Consider the following 14,910-nt stretch of genomic DNA (forward strand, 5'->3'; position numbering starts at 1 on the left):
CCAAAAGTCAAAGGCTCTTTGCACAGCCATGCTCAGAGCCCAGGCAGGAAAGCTGGCGCCTTAAGGTGCTTTGCAACCATGGTCACAACAGGGGCCGGCACTTTCAGCAGCGTTCATGGACGTTACAGAGCTGCTCAGAGAAGGCACTGTACTGACTAGCACCCCCGCTGCTGACTAGTCAGGGGGAACCCCAACAAACACGGAAGGATTTCTTATAGGCACATAGGGTTTGCCAAAGTGTTCAGATCTCTGGTGCGTCCTGCCAGAGCAGCCTCCTGTGACCTGAAGTGTCTGGGACCAAGCAGGTGCAGTCACGCCTGCTACCGGCTGGGTGGGAAAGCTCGGACCACAGGGTGCATGCTGTCCTTTGGGGAGCAGGCCCCTGGGCGTGCCTACGTGTGACTGTGTGTCCAGGGCTGCGTGCGTGCGCAGCTGGGGGAGAGCACGTTTGCACACGTGTACTGCCACTGACAGAAAGTGCTCCTTGAAAACGGGGAAGTGAGAGTCGCTCCCAGCCTGGACACCTTGGGCGTGCGAGTCCTGGGCCTCCCTTGAAGGACCTGAGCAGGGGCAGGATTCGAGCCATTGGAGGACACTTGATGCCCATGGGAGACTTTCCCAGTCACCCAGCCCCAGGCATTGGAAGCCACACTCTCCCCCTTGCACAGATGGGACTGGGGCCCAGAGCAACACAGGTAATGGACTCAAGACAACACAGGAAGCCTGGAGGCAGAGCCAGGAATCAACCCCAAGTCTCCAGAGCCCCCAGCCAACGCCCTCCCCCCACCCTTCCCCTCCCGTGCCTGACAGGGTTTGCCCTGCCCACGCTGCTCTCCAGAACACCCTGGGCTCCCTGTCTAGGCCCTGACATTTGCCAGCCTGTCTCAGTTTCTCTATCTCCCTCCCCCACCTCGTCCCCACCCTTGGTTCATGGCCCACGCTGTTCAAATGGTCCTTTGTTGTTCCCAGGGCCGGGCAGCCGCTTGCCCCTGCACAGTGGGCCCCAGATCCAGGGAGTACAGCCAGCTCTCCTCCATGGTGACCAGGGCGTTCCCGGGGTGCACGTGCAGGGAGGGGATCCCCAGAGGGGAGAGGCAAAGAGATGCCGTCTGGGACCTTCCCTGCCCCGTACCAGGTGGGAGTCAACACCAGGGCAGCTTGTGCCTATCTAGCAGCAACCCCCACCCCCACGCAGAAGGGACTGAGCCAATGCCTAGACCCAGAAGGCAGCTCTGTACCCAATCCACAGCCCAGCTCCACTGTGCAGGGCCTGCCTCCAAAACAGGCCAAACCAAACAGTTGCAAAGTCCCCGGGAAGTCAGAGAGATGAACTGTTCTCGGCACGCCCAGCACCCGCTGCCCTCCTGGGCAGAGTCCTCTCCCCTTGCCAAGCGAGCCTGGGGCCTGGTTCTTTCACAGGATAACAGATGAGCACCAGGGGCGGTGGCAGTGGCTGTCACGGGTGACAAGCAGCGCTAACACACGACCACTCATTTATTAGCTAGCACTCGCCTATACCAGCCACATCCATCCCAAATGGGGCGGCACTTTCCCACTCCTCAGCACAAGGTGATCCATCTATAGCCACATCCCCCGCCCGGCTGCTGCCACGGCTCACTCGCTGCTCACGCTAGACCCTATTCATAGCCTCAGTGACATTGCAATTCCTAATCCCCCGGATGCTGGCCTGCCGCTGAGGGGTCTCAGCTGTGCGGGTGGGCAACATGTTGCGATTTCCAAGCTGCGCCATAGGGGCAGCAGGGTGGTTCTTGCAGCATCACAGTAAAAGTTTTCCAGGCATGGTCTAGGAGTTAAAGCACAGGGCTGGCAGCCGGCTTTACTTGGCTCTGTTCCTGGCTCCACCACTGATTTGCAACCTTCCATGTGTTCCTTTGCCCACCCCAGACCTCAGTTTCCCCCTCTGTAAGGGGCAGCGACCTGTAGCAGACTCCCACCTATGGAGGGGATGTGCTGAGTGGTGGTGTTGTTCTAGACCCATCGGGGCGGAGGTGGAGCTGTGGGTTGGCACACCCTCCTAGGAAGCTCTCACAGCACCACCAGTCCCAGACAGTGCAAGGCTCTAACATGCTGCAGGCCCTGTTGGCAGGACACAGGACGACAGACTTGGGAGGAGTAGCAGCTCTCTGGGGAGCAGCATGGAAATCCTGTACTAATAGCAACACTTAGCACGGCCGCAGCCTCTGCAAACGCTGACGGATGTCATCCCATTCGCCTGAGTTTACAACTGCCAGTTTGTCCACATGCTTGAGCAGGGTCAGCAACCTCTGCTGAGGACTGGCATGGGCCAGGGGTGGGTGGGAACTGGGACTGAGGGGCATCAGCAGAGCTCCATGGGGGAGCCCAGCACTGTAGTAGCAGGGGATGCAGAAGATCAGGATTGAGGGTTGTAAGCCAAGTTGTATGTGGGGAGCCAGGGCTGGAATAGTGGGGGGCAGGAGCTGCAGGTGAGGATTTAGGGACATCAGCAGAGCTGGGGGGAACACCTAGGACAGCATGGAAGCTACAGGTCAGAGCTGGGGTGGGGGGCACCCGGACAGGGAGCGTACCTGCCAAGTCCTGTGGTGTATTGCCAGGACTCAGATGCTGATATTACCGGCATCTGCACTGTGCCTGGCTCTAGCCCACCCACCCCGACTTGCCAAGGGACTGCGTAGACAAAGAAGGGTTAAAGCAAGAGGGTCCCTGTATGTGAACTCCCTTCTGGCTGTGAACCTGATGCGTGAGGCCTGGGCAGCGCCGCTTTCCTCCAGGATATTTTCAGTAGAGCTAAAGCAAACTGGCCGGGGCTTGACTTTATACAAATGTCTCCCCAAAAATCACATAAGCTTGTCCTAAATCTGCACCGTCCATGCAAATCTGGGGGAGGGGCAGATCTCCTTTTACACCAATGTCACCTGGATTTGCATCCCAGAGCCATTTTCTTCAAGTGCAACAAACAACCCTGTAAACTAGACAGAGAAAGGCCAAAGGAACAATGGGCCAGGGTGGGAATTTGGCTCTGCATGCCCTCTGGTGGACCTCTGCAGTGTCTGTGCCAGAACTTCATCTGTGTTTGTACAGTGCCTGGCACATAGGGTCCCAATTCTGAGAGGGAGCGCCAGACCCTACTGGAATGGAAAGGTGAAATACTAGTTCTTATTAATCTTCACTGAGTCTGAGAGCCAGGGGGGCCTAGATGTATTGAACCGGATTTCCCAGTGCCCTGCACCATCGTAAAATGGAAGTGAAGCCCTGTGGAGCACTGACACCCACCTGGCATTATATATGAGATGCAAGCAGTGGAGAATTAGGTCCATGATGTCTCCAGCACATACAGACAGACTTGGGGGGCTCTTTCGTCCGGCGTGTTCCGGGCACAGCTGAAGGGGACCTGTGCTCCCCAGGAGCTCAGTTCAGGACCTCTCATTGCTCAGGGATGGGTTGGGGCAGCAGAGACAACTCCCCCACTCTGCACGGTGCTCCCTGCAGTTCCTTAGCATGCTGCTATCTCGGGGCGCAAGTCCTTGCAAAGCTCCATTCCCCTCTTCCATGGGTCCTTGCAGCTGTAGGGGCAGCCTGCAGAGACCATGGCAATGGGCAAACAGCAGTAGTTTTGTGATGGGATTTCTGCCACAGCTGATAAGGAAACAGAACTGTATGTCCCCATACACATTGTAGTCACTTCCTCTCTGGGTCTCCATTTCCTTGTCTGAAACCTGAGTAGAATGATGTTCCCCCCCCTCCCCTCCCCCCCCACAACACCTGTCCACTTAGGGATCTCAAAGCACCCTTACCCTGGGGCGCCCACGGCGCAGGAGCTGAATGTGACTCAGCCATGGTCTCACAGCAAGTGAGCGACAAAGACAGCTGTCAGCCTGGAACCTCCGGACACCGAATGTCAGCCACAGGTCGCCCACCCAGCAAGGCAAGGTTCATTAGTGCGGGCAAAGTGCCTGGAGAGGATACAACCAGAATCCATAGCACTGCCCTCCACAGAAGGGCTCAGCTTCATCACCTCCCAAGCTCCCACAGAGCAGCATGAGCCTCTAGGCATTTCTGCGACCCCCCATGGCTCTACGACCGAACTCTCCACAGACATCACTGACCAGCCCGCAGCACCCACCACCAGGGGAAGCAGCTTCTTCTCATGTCCAACACATGGGGCGCTGAGCACAGAGTGGGAAGGGACTCACTTGGGAAGTCAGTGGCAGAGCCAGAGTTGCCCCTGGGGCTCTTGAATGGCAGCCCAGTGCTTTAGCCCCAAGGCCAGCCTTCCAGCTGCAGGGCATGGGCACAGTAGGGCCCAAGTTTGCAGCCAGGTGGAGTCTGGTGCCAGGCTCTCCTTCTGCCCGTCACTAGGTTACCCATGCAATGTGGTGTGGGGAGGGGCTATTAGTCTAGTTCAATGTATTTCCTCCATGTGCTGGGCCCACACACGGGGTGTACTCATCCCTTCCCTCTCCGCCCCCCATACACATCTAAATACACAATGACCAACTGCACACAAGGAACCCAGCATGGGAGAGGCAGGGTGGCCACCTGAGAACAAGGCTGTCCCTGTGGCTAAAGTGCCAGCACAGGCTGTGAGGTGATCATTCCTGGCTCCTTGGGGGACCTTGGGCGAGCTGCGTGGGTGGTGTGGTGATAAGTTAGTTAATGGCTGTGTGTGCTCAGATACAGTCTTGATAGGGGTAGTATAAATAGACAGGGTGACTTTAGCCAGCATGGCTTGCTCACAGCTCCTCCAGGTGATCTGGGCCAATAAAAGCTTTATAGCAGCCCCCTTGTCCCCCTGGATGGTGTGCAAAGGTCGTTTTTTTAGCTCAAGTGCAGAGGGGCACACAGCTGCATCACTCCTCCCCCCTAGGTGTCTGTGCCGCTCTGCCTTCTGGCTGCACGCCCTGGGTCTCACCTCCGCAGAGGGATCCACGGTGGATACGGCTCTAGGTGCCCACTATCATGCCTGGGGTTGGTGGGGTTCTCTGGTGGAGCTGTTGCGTGGATCCCCAGGCCCCACATCCCCAGTGGTTGGGGTTACGCTGGGAGGACTGCAGCATTCTAACCAGCTGAATCCTGGCAGAGGAAAATGCCAGGCTGGGGTGGGAGACAAATGGCCTTTGTAAGGTTTCCAAGTATAAAACAAATACAGTGCTGGCCCTTTAACACTCCTCCCGTCCTGCTAGGATGGGGGTTCCTTACAGGAAGTTGGGTTATTCCGGGGAACTCCCCCTCACAGCACGATGGGTTCAGTGCCCCAGGAAGGCATACGGACACGAGGTGTCAGGGGGCTGTGCGCACAGCATGCTGTTAGCATACAGCCTGCAGTTTGGGGGGTGTATGCCAGCCCTAGGGTGAATCACGCATTGTTAGAACCATCTAAGCAAAGGGACAGGGAGTCGTCTGACTATAATGGGCCAGATCAGAACCCAGATCTGGGGAACAGCCGGGCTCAGTGCACACGCCTAGCTAACCAGGATCAGCTCTTCACCGTTACCCAGGGGCCTGGCTCTTAGCCCCAACTCCGCCAGCTATGAGGGGCATCTCCAGCCAGAGAACGCTGGACAAGAAAATGGGACTATGGAGCAGAGCACTAGGTGCCCCCTGCAGCAGCCCGGGCAATTTAAAGGACAAGTGGCAGATTCCCCAGCCAGGTGTCTCACACGCCCGCTGTGCCTTGGGCCATCATTGCTTTAGTCAGCATTGTGACAGGGTGTTCGCCCCACGCAAGGCCTGAAGGGGCTAAGATGGCTACGGGGGCCAATTAACTGCCCAGACTGCACATGGGGAAGGAGTCAGGGAGCAGGGATTGAAGAACAGGCTCAGCTGGGCAGGAATAGGCAGGACCTATACAAGCCAGGAAGCTGGCAACAGAAGGGGCTGGAGGGAAGGAGTCTCCAGTCACTCCCTGGGAGAAGGGAGGGGTACCTGGGGCTAGAGGCAAGTATCCTACGGTCCCTGGGAGGAGAGAGTGTGGCTTGCCGAGTCCAGAGAAGGAGGAGAGCCAGAGTAGTAGGCAAGGCTCAGGGGAAAAGCAGCAAGGTCTGGAGTAGCTCAAATCTGGCTGCCAATGAGAGGGCCCCTGAGCCGGGACTGGGGGTAGAGGATGGGTCTGGGTCCCCCTACCAGCTGCTGATGAAGGGGCACTGATGGGGTGGTGAGCAGAAAGACTGCCTGAGCCTGTTCGTCAAGATACCCTGGAAGGAGGGAACACGTATGATGACCCAACCAGAGCGAGCAGCGTCACAAAGAGGAGGCTGCGGTTCCTGGAGTGAGAGGGGCTGCAGCATCGCCAGAGGAGGGCGCAATGCCTGACCAGAGCTTGGCCAGGAAGAGCTGCCACCAGTGGTGAGCCCCATGAGATGCATACATACGGAATCGCTGCAATGACAGGGCTATTGACTGCTGGTGGAATGCAGGCCTGGTTTTGGTCTGTTGTACAGAGTGCGATGTGTGTACTGAAATACTGGGTGTGTGCACGCATGTCTCTACAGTCATGTCCAGTGTTTCGTGTTGCCTGGTGGGTGCAGAATGTGGTATGTGTAGTTTTTACACTGTGCGGTGTGTTGTTTGGCATATCCTGAGTTGTTCCTGTATCTTGGTGCAGTGTTTTATAGTGTACAGTATAGCTGGTATGGTTGAATGGGCAGAGTGGATTGTGCTGGGTGTGCACTGGGGTCTGCATGTTGCGGCACACTGTGTAGCAGAGAATGTGCAGTTCTGTGCAACGTGGCACATGTAATGGGTAGCACGTGTAATGTATGTAACTGTGTGTATGTAGTGTGCAGTGTTGTATGTGCAGTGCATGATGCTCTATAATGTGTTGGGTGGAGGGGCGTTTGCACTGTGGTTTGTGTTATGTGTGCCATGGGTGTGGAGTGTGCTGTTCATGTTCGGTGTGCTCTGCTCGGTGCAGCGGGCGGAGGCGCGTGCACAGCATGCACACAGTGCTGTTAGGCGCAGCGGGCTGTAGAGGGGTCTGTACAGCGCTAACCACGGTCGACATCCCCCCAGCACCAGCTGCCTGTCACTGGCCGGCCCCGCCCCTCAGCGCTCCCCTCCCCCGCCCCCGCATGCTGTACACGTGCCGCCCTCCCCGGCCGGCAGCCCGACCTCCACCAATCAGCGCCTGGCTCCGGCAGGGGCCGCCCTGTTGAATAAGAAGCCTCCGCGCCTGGCGCCCCACGTGCCCGGAGCCCCGCCCAGCCCCAGCAGCCGGGCCGTACCGAGGAGGGCCCTGCACGAGCCGGGGGGGCGGGGCTGACATCTCTCGAGTCTGGAAGCCCCGTCTGGCACCGCCCCGAACCAGCCCTGCCCGCGCTGCAAACGGGCTGGGCACTGCCCTAGCCAGACCCGCTCCCCGCGATCCCCTCCGCGCTGCCGCTGCCAGCGGGCGCTGAGCCGGATCAGAGGCGGGAGCGGGGCTGGCTGTGCCGGGCTACCGGGAGCGCAGCAGTGGCGGGGCTGGGTTTAGGGAGCAGGGCAGGGAGGCGCAGGCTCTTTCCAAGGCCAGGAGAGACTCCTGCCGTTCGGTAGCAAACAGGAACAGCCGCCGCTCACTGAACGCAGCAGACTCCAGCTCGTCCCCACACACGTGTTGGCCAACCCCCCAATGCCTTCCTGGAATGTGCTTGCTGTAGCTGTCCCAGTCCTAACAGCTCTATGCTGCGCTTTAAACGCTGCTAACCCTGCCCATCGCCTCCTGCATCCTTCCCTCAGTGGGACCCAAGGTGCAGAAAAGCGACGGGAGCAAGTGGTGCAGCTACCCTGCAAAAGCTGGCCACCCAGTGAGCACATCAGGGGAGCACCTGATGCCCCAGCCCACTGGCACCCTACGTGCTGCTGCATGAATGGACAGTTCGGCCCTTTGGAGACTGCGGATGTGCACTGAACGCACCCTAATCTAGCACAGGGCTGGCGGGCTGGAAAACGCCAGTGACCTAAGGGCTAATGGCTCCACACAATGATTATATCTTAGCTGCAAGCTGGGCTCAGGAGATGTCAAAGCCTTGTCATGTCTCTCCTGCAGTCTATCATCCAGGCTCTGTTCAGGGCAGTGTGTATGGTCTCCAGTGAGGAGGCCTCCACCCCTGATCTTGGGAGACAGTTCCACAATCTAACTCTGGCCCCCGCCTCAATTTCTTTTGCACAGCTTTATCCTATTACAGCCTCATGGATTCACCAGGCACCACCTCTACCTTCACGCACTCCACTTCTCTGAAGACACTCACCTACACCTGCTCACGCTCCCTGGCTGATTTGACATGTTTGAGGCATTTAGCTCTTTTCAGGTTTCTGCTCCAGTCCCTCTGTCCCCTGGATCATTCTTGTTGCTCCTCTCTCAATTCCCTCACATTTCTCATTATCCTTCGGGTTCCATATTGCCCAGAGCCGATCACACAATCCTGCTGGGATGGGCGTCTCCCCAAGGACTGTCCCCTCCCTGCACCAGGACAGGAGGACTGTGTGCGCGCAGCCCCCAAACTGGCATCCACTTGCTTCTTGCTGCATTGCAACCCCTTAGCTCCTTACAAAAGGCCCAGGTGGCATTAATTACTCTAAGGAGCTGGAGCGAGAACAGGGTGTCGCAACAGCTCTGAGCGGATCCAGGGCCCTCAGAGAGCCAAGCCCAGAGCCTGGCTCTGGGTTGGGAGCCAGAAGCCAAGACAGTGGAGCCAGCCACAGCATATCCAGGCCTCTGTGAGAGCCAGGGGAAGCCGATCAGGCCTGCCAGAGTCCTCGAGCTCTAGAGGTGCAGAGCTGGTGGGGGCACGCGCTGGGCCAAAGGCAGTCTCAGGTCACTTGCCCACCCCTGTAAAAAGGGCCCAGCAGCCCAATGCTGTGCGGAGGGGCTGGGGGAAGAAGTGCTAAACACTAGCTTGGCTTGTGACAAGAGCGTGTGGGGCTTAGGGCTGGCCTGGGGACCCCATTTCCAGCTCCATGCCGCCGCCCAGGCTCCAGCTTAAACCCTTCACCCCAAACCACCTGAAACAACTCACAGAGAGCCAATGGTCAGCGCTGGGCCAAGACTCCACTGTCCACCGCCAGTCACATGGTCATAAGTGTCTCAAGGGGTGATGCTGCCCCTCCACTCCTCCATGCTGCTGCCTACGCAGTCAGACTCAGCTGGGTCTGGGATGGGTGATCCTGGGGTGAGCCACACAACCAGGGAAGCGACTGGCTGCTGAGCTCCCTTCTCCTGCATTCTCAGAGCCACAGGCCAGGGAACAGCCTCGTGCCCTCACTGACACACCTGTGCACGTGGGCGTGAAACAAATCAGGGCTCCCTGCTTACTCTCCAGGCAAGAGGGTTTCACATCTGCTTGGCGGAGGTGTGAAGGCCTGCCCTCCCCCCAGGGCAGCCACAGCGGCCGGGCTATGCAGCTGAGGAAAGCACGCATATGCAGTGGGCTGTGCAACACGCCTGGAAGCAACACTCCCAGGATAGAGCGATGAGGCCTGGCCAGCACCTCCCAGGCTGGTAGACTCCGGTGCTTAAAGAGATTTCATTGAGGCCCTAACTTCCACTGAAATCAATGTCAGAAGAAGCCAGACTCCCTTTGAGAATCTGGTCTGAGAGGCCTGCGCAGAGCCATCCCAGCGCCAGGCTGGGAGCGCTGTACAAGGCGGGGGGGGGGGGGGGGGAAGGTGTGTGTCTCCTGAGCATGGATTGGGACAGACACTTAGAACTGAACTGCCCCACTCCAGACACAGTTGCAGGGGCTCTCTCCATCCCAAGCTGATCCAACCCCTCTCCCACAGTCTGGATCCCAGCTCCACTGCTCAAGCCCCTCCACTCTACTCCGATTGACTCCTGTGCCGAGCACCACCCACCTTGTCTCCTGCCCGAGTTTACCCAAGGGTGGGCGTCGTGTATCCATAAACCTTACTGATCATCCTGGATATTCTGCTGCTGACAGGCCTTCCTGTCCCCTGCCGGGATGGGAATTAATCCTCATTACCAAAGGCCATAAACCCATCCAGTGCTTCTAGGGAGCAAAGGTGCCACGGAGGTGGGCCTCAACTCTAGTGTGTCCCTAGCAGGTGGTTTATCAACGTGCCCTCGCCCAGCACCCCTGAGGCAGCCCTGCCACGCTACTGGCTCTCAGTTCTCTGGGCTCATTAGCCAGGAGGAGAAAGTTCAGGCTGAAGCAGAACAGCCACAAACAAAGATATTGGGCCTCTGCACAGTTCTAGATGCCCAAGGGCGATGCACCGGGCACTGGGCCTCAACTCCATGCAGGCAGTTCCCGTCCTGATCACCCCCAGGTGCCCACAGAACAACGGGGTGGCGTGCAGCAGGGAGCCCTCTTGGCTCAGATGACGCAGGGGCATGTTAGCGACATGTTAGCCTGGTCAGAGAGGCACTGCACACTAGGAATGCTTTGTCCTGCCATCCACATGCTGCACACAGGAACAACTGAGCCTCGCAGCCCCCTGGGAGAGGAGTCAAGATCATCATCCCAGTGTTAGAGAAGAGGAAGCTGAGGTATTGCGAGGATAAGGGACTGGGCCAAGGCTGCCGGTAAGTGAGCAGCAATGGAACCCAGGAGTCCTGCTCCTAGGCATGTCCTGTAGTAACCACCAACCATCCTCCCACCTAAACAGCAGTGAGCATGAAGCAGAGTGAGTAGAAGCAATATTCAGTGTGAGGAGGGTGATGCCAGGAGCTGCTGGCACTGCCCAGATCCTGCTTCTTACATGGTGGGGCTACACTGAGCCCCACCAGGACCAGGGGCCCAGGCAGTGTCTCATTTCCCTTCCCCAGCCAGAATGCCCACAGGTTTATGGGATGGCAGTTTCCCCTGGGAGAGAGGACTCACTCTTTTCCCTGCCGTTTTCCTCTTGATTGGTTTTGTGATGGAGGAGAGGCAGCTCCTGCCTCCCGCAGGCATGGTCATTAGGGCGTGGGCAGGAATGCCTCTTGCCTTGGCTCCCAGCCCAGCTCCTGCCTTTGCCACCTGAGTGCTAGCCCCACTTATGTAAGCCCCAGGAAGAGGGACTCCACTAGGGTGGCTCTGAACAAGCAGCCTGCCTCAGTCTCTGACTGGCTGCCAACCCCGCCAACTCCACCAGGCAGCAGCGAGATGTTGGTCCTGCACTGGCGCAGGCACGAGGAGCCACGTGCACACTGGTTTGAGGTGGAAACATGCATGCGCGCGTGCAGCTTTGCACATGGCTGCTTGCGTGTGTTGTGCAGCCATGTGTGTCCCAATGCACCCATATGTACATTGACATGTGCATATGAAGGTACAAGCTTACACACGTGTTTGTGTAAGCCTGTAACCCTGCATGCAGGGGTGTGTACCTGTAAGTGTACATGCAGGAATGCACATGCATGCAGATGTAAGCAGGCGTGAGGGGGAGGTTGCTGCAGAGGCAGGGAGAGGTGGTACCCAGATGCTGGTGTGCGGGAGCACAGATGTGCATATTGCCCAACTCTGACTTACCCACAACAGGTTGCTGTGGGAGGGGAACATCCCCCAGACCTTATAACGAACACAAAGCCAGGCCCCCATTAACTCAGCTGCTAATGAGGGTGTGAGCAGGCCTGTAGGGTTTCAGGGGAAGCTGTAACACCCCCCACACGCCACCATGTCACACACTTGCACCACCAGTCCACCCCTAAACGCCCCCTGGGGACACAGCAAAGCAGGTGGTTCAGCCCCGATTCCCTTTTCCTTCAGGTGAGATCCCCAGGAATGTTACAGAAGCCTGGCCTGATGGAGCCAGCCCAGCTCTGTCTCCAGCTGAGACCTCGGACAAATACCGGCCCTACCTGTGCCTCAGACTGTATAAAGGGAAACCAACTCCGGCACACGAGGGTTAAAGAGCTAATGCTCCACGAGGGAAGTGCTGAGTCAGGGCAGATAGCTCTCCCCCCGCCCCTGGAGGAGAGAGAGAGCAGGGAATGCCCCCCCCCCACGACAGATCACCTTCCCTAGGGCTTCAGACACAGCCTGCAAAACAGCCACAGCCCGCCCAGTGTCGCCCCCGGCCCCCAGCTATTTCCTCTCTCACACCAGTCTCTGAGGATCATCTCTGCCAGAGGTGCCCCCCAGTTCTCGGGTGAATGGGACCAGAGGAAACTCCTAGGGTTGTGACGTGACTGCCCTGGTGCGGCAGTGATGCTGTTGTGCAGGGCACCCATATGCATACAGGGAGGGGACTTGGTCAGCCCCATCTCTGCGCAGCCAAGGAGCCCTGATCACAGGCCAACAGGCCGGTGCCCCGGAGCGCACAGGCTGGCCGTAAAACACCTTTGCTCAGGGTTGACATAGTTACTACAGCTGGATCCACGGCCGCCTGGGAATTCGCCTTTCAAAGCCCAGAAACATCACTCTGACCAAGGCGGTTTGATCAGGGAGCACAGAGAAAACAAGGAGGAGTCCTTGTAGCACCTTAAGACTAACACATTTATTTGGGCATAAGCTTTCCTGGGATATAACCCACTTCAGAAGAGAACAGAGAGAGCCCAGAGACAGGCGAGCTGCCAGAGCAGGCAAGGGATAGCCTGGGCTCCTGGGTTCTCCCCCCAACTCTGCCACTCACTCCCGCGGTCGCCCCGTGTGCCTCAGTTCCCCCTCCCCCAGCAGGGGATGAGGCGCGGCGCAGGGGAGGTTTAGGATAGGGCTAGCGGCGGCCTGCATGGAGCGGCGGGTCCGAGAGCCAAGCCCAGCTCGGAGGAGCAAGGTGGGCCTGGCAGCATGACTGGAGGCAGGCGCACCATGTCCCGGGAATCACACAGGTGGCCAGTGCCTAGGGGGGAGCCGGACAGTAACCTCAGCCCGAGGCTCTGATAGCCGCCTGCATACACGCAATGCCCCAGCGCTCCCAGCCGCCAGGCTGCCGGGCATCCGCCCCAGGGACCGACTAACAACACGGAGTGAACAACTCACACCCCTGGGCCCAGATCCGCCACTCTCAGCCCCCACCCGGGCTCGCCAGGACAGCGGCCTCCCCACTGCTGGGCGGTTCCCTCCGCCCGAAGTGATTTCCACAGTGCTAAGCTCAGGCTGGGGGCGCTGAATCAGCTCCTGCCCCCGATCCGAGACAGCTCAGCGGACACCGGCCACGGAGAGGCACTTTCTGAAAGGTATGCAGGTGCCTAACGAGGCAGGCCGTGCCCTGGAGATGTACCAAAGCCCCCGGTCCCCAATCTCTGTGGGCCCAGGGCTTCCTTGGGCCCCACCCCGGGAGGAGCGGTGCGTCCTGGCCAGCCAAAGAAAGGACCCCGGCGCGCCCCGCCCGGCCTCACCTGTGGAAGAGGAGCAGGATGGAGAGCAGGGTCTGGTCGATGTTGCTGTTGCAGATGCCCTGGTTGAGCAGGTAGCAGGGGTCCCGCACCACGGGCTCCAGCGAGTCCTGCCGCATGATGCTGCTCAGCTTGTCGGCGTTCAGGTTCTCGCACACGAGCTGCGCCCGCAGCTGCCGGAAGTTGCTCACCGTGGGGCTGCCCAGGTTGTTGTTCTCGCCCCCGGCCCCCTCCTCCAGGCCGCTGCGGTTGGCCAGGTCCAGGCAGCAGCTGCAGCAGTCCAGCCCCACGGGCGAGCGGCACTCCTCTGAGGCCATCGCGGGCACCCAGCCGGCCGCGGCCGTCCACCCACCGCCCGGAGCGGCTCCCTGGGCGCCCGAGCCCGCTGCGCTTCCCCAGTGGCCCTGCGCCGCCCCGCTGCTGCCCCGAGCGCCACGGGAGGAAAATAGCCACAGCGGCTGATCAGCGCCGGGCTCCAGTCAGCCCAGTGCACACGCCCAGCCCCGCCGCGGGAGCGGCTCCCCCGCCCGGCCAGCTGATTGGCGAAGGCGCCTCCACCCGGAGAGCCCTCCCCCCGCACACCCCGCCGGGAGTCCCGCTGGCCGGGCGCCCGGGAGCAGGGGAGGACAGCTCCGCCGGGGCACAGGGCAACCCCTGCGCCGAGCCGCCACGCCCTGCCCTGCCGGCGGAGCGGGGCAGCGCCCCCACGAGGGGTGGGCAGCAGGCAGGGCGGTTCCGGGCTTCCTCGGCACACAGCGCATCTATGGGGCTGAGCTCTGCCGTCTGCCCGCCTCCCCTTGGCCGGGGCAGCCCCTCCCTCCAGGCAAACACCCCCCCCCCCCCTTGCCCGCCAGCCTCTGCCGCCCCAGGCTGCGTGCTAGACATTCCGGGTGCTGCCGGAAGACACGGTCCCTCCTGCTCTGAATGGAGCCAGGTTGGCATGGCAGCAGGGAGGGGGTTCTGGGACACCCCCCCTACCCCCGTGCCTGGCACCGACAGGCCCCCAGCGGCGGCGAATGCCACCCTGGTCCCTGTGCAGGGAAGTGACTATAACAGCGCGGAGCAGGGTGTCTCGCCGCCCCGGTACAGAGGGGGAATTCACACTTCACATATAAACAGGCACACCCTCCCGGCCTGCAGCCACTTCCCCGCCCCTCCCTGCCCGCTTGTAATCACCAGAGGAAAGAGAACTTGGCTACAAGTGTGAAATCACCGCCACACAGCGACCGAGAATGGAGAACTGCGGGGCTCAGAGGGCAGCTACTTCTGTTATACCACAAGGATGCCCAAGAGAGGTCCTGGAACCCCCTAGGCCGACAGGCAATCCTTGGGGACTGTGTTAAGAAGAATAGACAGAGCATTCAGCAAGAGACACAAGGACAGCAGCAGGGTGTGATGTTCCCTGGAATAAAGACACAAGAGTCACTGTAAGATTGGGTGGGTTTCTGCAAGTGACTGGCAAGTCTCCACCAGGGTGATGCACATTGGAACCAGTAAGAGGGCATCACAGGGAACTCCACAGATATCAGAGACTTCAGGGATCTCAAAGGGGAGCTGAAGAAGAGGAAAGTCCAAGTGATCTCGGTCATTCTTCCGGTCCCAGGAGCAGAAGGCAGAACATGCTGGAGGTGAACCACTGGCCAAGAGGCTGGTGTGAA

The 14,910-nt window shown here is 59.4% G+C and overlaps 1 protein-coding gene across 1 annotated transcript in view; it reads right to left on the bottom strand.

Moving 5' to 3' along the window:
• The window catches only part of TSC22D3 (TSC22 domain family member 3), a 49,926-nt gene extending 36,198 nt beyond the window's left edge, over positions 1-13,728 (bottom strand). Inside the window, exon 1 of the mRNA XM_037908766.2 lies at positions 13,256-13,728. Within this exon, the coding sequence (XP_037764694.1) occupies positions 13,256-13,569 (314 nt within the window). The 5' untranslated portion in view covers positions 13,570-13,728. The remainder of the gene's footprint in view (positions 1-13,255) is intronic.
• Positions 13,729-14,910: the final 1,182 nt, after the last annotated feature.

Source organism: Chelonia mydas, chromosome 9 (genome assembly GCF_015237465.2).
Source record: "Chelonia mydas isolate rCheMyd1 chromosome 9, rCheMyd1.pri.v2, whole genome shotgun sequence".
NCBI lineage: Eukaryota > Metazoa > Chordata > Testudines > Cheloniidae > Chelonia > Chelonia mydas.